At 37.2% G+C, this 6575-nt stretch overlaps 1 protein-coding gene across 1 annotated transcript in view; it reads right to left on the bottom strand.

The window, feature by feature from the left end:
- Positions 1–2681: 2681 nt before the first annotated feature.
- The window catches only part of brinp2 (bone morphogenetic protein/retinoic acid inducible neural-specific 2), a 267201-nt gene continuing 263307 nt past the window's right edge, over positions 2682–6575 (bottom strand). Inside the window, exon 9 of the mRNA XM_038308587.1 lies at positions 2682–4994. Within this exon, the coding sequence (XP_038164515.1) occupies positions 4173–4994 (822 nt within the window). The 3' untranslated portion in view covers positions 2682–4172. The remainder of the gene's footprint in view (positions 4995–6575) is intronic.

The raw sequence follows: 6575 nt of genomic DNA, 5'->3' as shown, positions 1-6575 counted from the left end.
AGAGGGAAGTCTGGGAGTCTCTGCTTAGTCTGCTGCCCCCGCGACCCGTTCCGGATAAAGCGGGAGACGACGAGTACAACTTCATGATTCTGTTTTTGTGAAATAGTTCTCAGGAGTTATTCCTAATAACAGATTTCTTGTATTTTAATGATAAAGCCTGAGGTAACTCCTTTTATCTGAAAAACAATCCCTTGTATTAAGAAAAGAGTGCAGTTTGAATTAGGAAGACATCTAAAGTGTCTGTTTGTTATACGATTAAAACTTAATGATTCTGCACCTAAAAGTAGCACTAAAAGTAACTGTTTTTATTTGGATTATTTAATTTAAAGATACTTTCTGGAAACAATTTTCATACAAAATAAGTTTATTTTCTTGTCAATGTGCCAGATTTTTAAGCATGCATTTGTGATTAAAGCTAAATTTAATGTCACTTGCACCTTTTAAAAAATTAAAAAACCTTTAAGCTGCTTTCAAATAGTTTGTTGTTGTTAAAGCCACATGATAAGGGCTTTCCCTAATGATTATTGCTGTTAATCCTTCTTCTCGCTTTAATGGTTAATACTGTAAGCAGAAACCCAAAGGTGCTCAATAGCAAATTTTGTATGGATTTTGTGAAAGAGATATAACTGTTTAACTTAAGGAGCTCTGGGTCGAGCACCTTTAAAAACAAAGATTTTGTATCTTGCATACAAATGTAACATTTTCTTGAATTTGCTCAATTACAGCTTTAAGTGGGTTATTTTTTTAGGCCAATGGTGTGTTTTAGAGTCTGTTTATTTAATACTTAACAAATATGCAGTCACTAAAACAGATTATTTGACATTATTTCATAGGGTTAGACATACATCACTGGACATTATTACAATAATCAAATAATCTCTATGAATCACGCTACTGGTTCCAGTGTTAAAGGTATTGCTATTCCACAGTATTTTTCTCATTGAATTAGAGGCAATCTCAGGAGAGCAAGATATCTTCACCCAGCAGTAATCCCACATCCCTACTCTGAAGGACAGAACTCTACATTGCAAGACATCAAGGCACCCCCACAGAGCAGGGTTCATGAGAATCTACTTCTAGAATTTGGAAGTATTGAGGTTTGTATGATTTGCCTGCAATCCTGACTTCTACCCCACTGTGCATTAACTTGGGCATGCTGTTCATGCCTGGGTGACTGGTTTAAGAGTGGGATGCCATCCCCCAGCATTGTGTGACTAAGATAATGACCTGCATGAGGAGAAGGTGTCCACCTGTTGTGGTGGGATATGGTTATCTGAACTACTAGAATAGAATAAAATGGAACTTTATTGATTGCACAATGGAGAAATTAACCTGTGGCATTGGCTCTTATAAACAACAGGTGCACTAAAGACTACTAAAGTGTCTGTTTGTTATATCATGTAATCTAATATAATAAACATTAAACAATAGTTCAATATTAGAACAAGGCATTTTAGGTAATTTAGCACATTTTTCATGGATACAGCCTACAAATTTAATTTGGCTGCTAACGTCAAGTTGTTCCTCTTTTTCAACTACTTTTGTCTTTTTTAGTCACCATTCATTTATAGTTCTGCAAAAGAAGCTCTGTCAGCATAAACTGTGTATATTGGCATTTAGGTGAAGGCAGAGAACATAATGCAATATTTGTGTTTCAGATAGTTTCAGCATAATTGTCAAAGACACCGCTTGGGTGTGTTTGGTCCAACATATTTATTTCCTTTGTTTCATGCACTAAACTTGCACTGATGAAGTTTCACTCAGTCTTCCGAATGGTTAAAGTGGTTCTGATAGTCTCACCTAGTTTTGCAAAAAATCAGTTTGGAATGAGCATAAGATATAGATTTAGATAAAATGTTGTTGTTTACAATTATGCCTCATTTCTTTTTTATAAAGACCCACATCTGTAAGCCATGATTTAAGATGCGGCAGGAAATATTGTGAAATTCGGATGCAAATAGTGATTCCTCTCTATGGTGTATGGGTTTAAGGAGATGTATAGTGTCACTAATTAATCTGAATACTTGTGGTATTTGCAAATTCACAAACACCTACCAAACCATTCAGATGGCTCCAACCTAAATTACTCGAGTCGTAAAGAAAACAGGTCAGCCAATCATGCTGCAATACTATGGATAGAAAAGAAGAGCTGCCAAGCCTACAGCCAAACCAAAATAAACATGGAAAAATATTTGGGTCTTTTGAAAGAAGAACAGCACGAGCATAAAAGAGCAAGCTGTTGTGGTTTCTCATGGAGTTTGCTGCCATGAGAAACCACATTTGTTACTGTGACTGGTAGGCAGGCACTAGGTGGCGCTTCAACTAATCAGCTTAAAATGTTTTGCTTAAAGGCCTAAACAGATACGATAGTAGAAATCCTTTATAAATAATACACATATATTATAAATCTGGTTTTCCAAGATATATTTTCAGAAGTTGGAACAACCTTTTATTTGCATTGGAAATCTCCATAATGCCTCCCTCAAGTGATTCAGACTGAATGTACCAACAGAACCCTACAACCCTAGATTACTGTTAAAATGTACTGTAATGTGTGTATTATCTTAAGATTAATATAAATTGTGGGTCAAACCCAAATACACAGCAATTTATACCTACCTATTGGCAAGTATAGAACATTTTGAATGCAATATTTTTTAAATTAAGAACAAACTCCCAAGTAGATAAAACATTTTGCTTTTACTTAAGCAAGCTGAGCACAGAACAGCTGAAAATGACATACAGGATTTGTTGACCTCCAGTGAGAAATTGGCAAAGTAAATATATCATATCAAGTTTCATATTTGTAAGTCCTGAACTCTAAAAGGACCCTTACTGTCCAAGATAAACTTTTTGACAATGCATTTGCAGTGATAACTGCAGCAGAATTTTGACCAATGTAAAAAGAGATAATAATAGAGAAAGTTAGCGTAAAAAAGAAAAGCAAATAACGACTTAAAAAACATGAGACTAAACCAAACAATTTAAAAGCGAAAAGGATCTATCAGTTACAGATATTTCATATAACTGGAGATTTTGCAGAACAGTTACATAGTGCAAGTACTGGTGGGCACTGTGATAGGTGACTCAATTTTTTCCACAACACTGATTCAAAACAAGAGCAGAAAATGTGACTGGCATTTGCTGTACATAGAAAATCTACATTATCACATACGCCGGAGATTGTGTCTGTTTTCCTGTCCTGGTAGAAATATAAAAAGCGAAACAACATTTGCTTCAAAAACAAACACAGAAATTAAATGTGCTTCTTGTTTTAACATTAACTTTCCATATAAGGCATGAGTCTGTTTTGTTATAAAAATTTTTTACTCGGTTATCTAGAAAGCAATGTGCACTTGTCCACAGTCTTGAATTAAATGGAGCAATATTTACAGCACTACATCCACAGACCTTTTCTTTGTTATCACCATATATGCTTTCTTTCTGTCATTTTTAGGTTATAAGAGTAAGAAAAGACAGCATATACCAGTGTTTTCTTTGCACCCGGATCGCTAATTATTTTTTTAATCTGCTTTTGGCAGATACTCCACCATGAACAGAACATCACTAACAGGCTTCTCGTTTGGATGTTAATAATAGATATACATTTTAAAATGCCAGATAAAATGAAAGATGTGATGTAAAAAGGTATATCCAAACACATTAGCAGGGGTCAGGATTATCAAATTTCAAACTGTTAAGCATAACAACATAACTTACTCACCACATGGATAATATAACCACCCAAGCCCAATAGTTCTGTTTCCAAAAGTAAATAGTTATAAAAGCAAAATCCTCTTTATTTGAAAAGAAAAAAAAATCCAATACCACTCTTAAGTTCCTCTTAAAAAAACAGATCATAATAGAGATAATCTTTGCAGTTCCAAACCAATAAATGACTTTTTAGAATAGATAAGAATCTTGAACTGGTTCAGTCAGATAGTTTGCCAAAAGCATGGCAGTAATAGCAAAAGTAGTCCTTCTGGTTGGCAAAGCAGAGTCTCACAAGGAACAAGTTGCTCCTCCCAACCAATGCAAATTGAGAGAACTAAAGGCCCAGAAGGTATGCATCAGAGTTGGCTAGTCTTCTGTGTACCCAAACTAGTACTGTCCATGAAGCCGCAACTCTAGTCTGGTTGCAGTAAAACTCCTGAAACAAAGGGCTAATCCAGCTAGCTGCAAAGCTGGGCCAGTTCAGGTTCAGGAAAAGCATTAGGGAGCTTGGAGTTGAAGATCTGAAGAGAATCCTTGATTCGTGCCACCTCACCTGCAGACAGCTTCAGGCGGTGACGCAACAGACAAGAAAACAGGTCAAGTGGCTGTGGCGCTGGTGGAGACAGACGATTAATCCGATCTCTCATCTCCAGTAACATCAGGAACGCAGCATCCTGTGTGCCCTGTGTGTAGGGGTAGTCGAGTTGCAGAATCAGATCCTTAATGCCCTCAGGGTCAAAGTGCATGCTATATCCAAAGACTTTAAGAGTGTTGATCTTCATATACCCTAAGTTCGACGTCTGATCATCCAAATCCAAGGGTTCATAAAAGAGAGTTTCATTCACTGTTGGATCGTCTGTGACAATACGGCTCCGTAGGTAGATGTGCACTGTTTCAAAAAAGGATTTCCACTTATTACCCAGTGACAATGTCCAGTTGTAACACTGTGCATTGGGAATGCTGTCCAGTCTAGTTCTTTCCCAGTCAGGGAATTCGGGCTGAATCACAGGCATGAACCAGCTCTCTGAATGGCTGCCCCCGAAAGGATTCACATAAATGACAGGCACAGGTTCCAGTGTTGAATTTTTAGTTGAGCATATCTGAAAAGAAATACCCATCAGCATGTGGATGAGGTTGGACTTGTTTTTGTTGCTCTTTAGTGTAAGTAACATCCTCTTTCTCCAGGCAGGATTGAACCAGCTCCCCAAACGAACGTCATTGCTGATGTAGATGGCATGTACCTCTATTCTGCTGTCCAGTCGCTGAAGTAGGAACTTCACCTAGGGAAAAATAAGTAGATAAATGCATTATTTAATGCTTTCTATTTTGACTTTATAATTTTTTCAGAAGTGTACAAATCCTCTGTTTTTGAAGTTTAGGTGTAAACTTTTGGTTTTCTGTTTGGTCATGCTGTGCTCTGACACATTGACTATTATATCATGTAATATATACATTTTATCAGTCACACTGTCTGTATTATACTATGCCAAATATTTCGGAAAGCAAAATGCCTTGAAAAAGATTTCATATGCAATATGGGTATGAGAATTTCTCACAAAAAGAGGGACTACAAAATTGTGAAATACTACCTTGGAAAACTTGGGTCCATTGTTACATTCTACATACATTTCTTGTGGACTGTCTGCAATCCATGCATGGCTACAGAGTGAAATTAACCCACGCTATTCATAAATATCCTAGATGGCTCCTATTACATGACACCTTGAACACACTTTTGTGTGCCATTTACACGATTCTGGCATCATTCTATTTAAAATAAAATTTTAGATTACATTTAAACTGTTTTGTTTTCTGTGAAGATATTGCCTTTCAAACACACCCAATACAATTTTAACAAATCTTAAAAATGTCAGGTTAAGTCCAACAGATTGGAATGGTCAATCCATTCCAAAAACTAGTTTGGATGATTTTATAATCTCTGTCTTTTGGATCAAAAAATATATTCTGATTTGAATCATGTATCTTCTTAAGGGATCCTTACATTTCTGTAATTTCCAGCATTCTTCATTGTCATTACACTGTCACAAGTAGAGAAAAACTAAATTAACTCTCTGCATTTAACCCATCCCCTTGGGGAGCAGTGGGCTGCCATTGTTTTGCCCCTGGGGGAGCAGTGTGCTCTGGCTCATGGGACCCAGAGTGGCAGTCCATGGGAGTGGGGCTTGAACTCAGAACCGCAGGATTCCAAGCACAATGCCCTAACCAATAGACCGCCACTTCCCAAAGCAGGCTTTAGCGTGAAGGACCTTGCCTAAGGACCCACACTGGCAGCTCATTCCCCCCAGCTCGGAATGCAGAATCAGTCCTGTTTGCAGGACGTGTGACTTACCACTTGAGCTAGCCAGCCACTAATCCATCCTACTTGTACACTACACATGTTTCAATGCAAGTAAAACACCATAGGAAACTTCCCCCACCACGCTTGGCAGCTTGTTTGGTTTGATAGCTTGTAGAATCCTTCGAGGCTCAGCATAGCTCAGCATTTCCCATTTATGACTGCATTTTTTCTCTAGATTCAATCTATCACTAAAGTATTAACAAATTTTAGGTTATTCTTTCTTTGTCACCATTTGCTCAGTCCAATGTGATGTAAACATATTTCACTGTGGACAGTACCTCTGTTGTTCCAGTAGGTTCTATCTCAAGGCTCATCCCCTACCTCAGGGCTTAATATCTCTTAAATTGCGTTAACAACAGCCTTACCCTGTATAATAATAAAAAAAGTGTGGATTGTGCTTAAAAGTAAGACTGAGACCAGGAAACCAACCAACTCAACCAAATAAGCTCCAGAAAATCTGTCAGTATGAAATAAACCAGCACTAGTTCACATACAAAAATCA

Source organism: Cyprinodon tularosa, unplaced genomic scaffold, assembly GCF_016077235.1.
Source record: "Cyprinodon tularosa strain WSP-4 unplaced genomic scaffold, ASM1607723v1 ctg640, whole genome shotgun sequence".
Lineage (NCBI taxonomy): Eukaryota > Metazoa > Chordata > Actinopteri > Cyprinodontiformes > Cyprinodontidae > Cyprinodon > Cyprinodon tularosa.
Note: the sequence above shows the minus strand (reverse complement) of the source record. Positions and strands in the feature narration are given on the sequence as shown.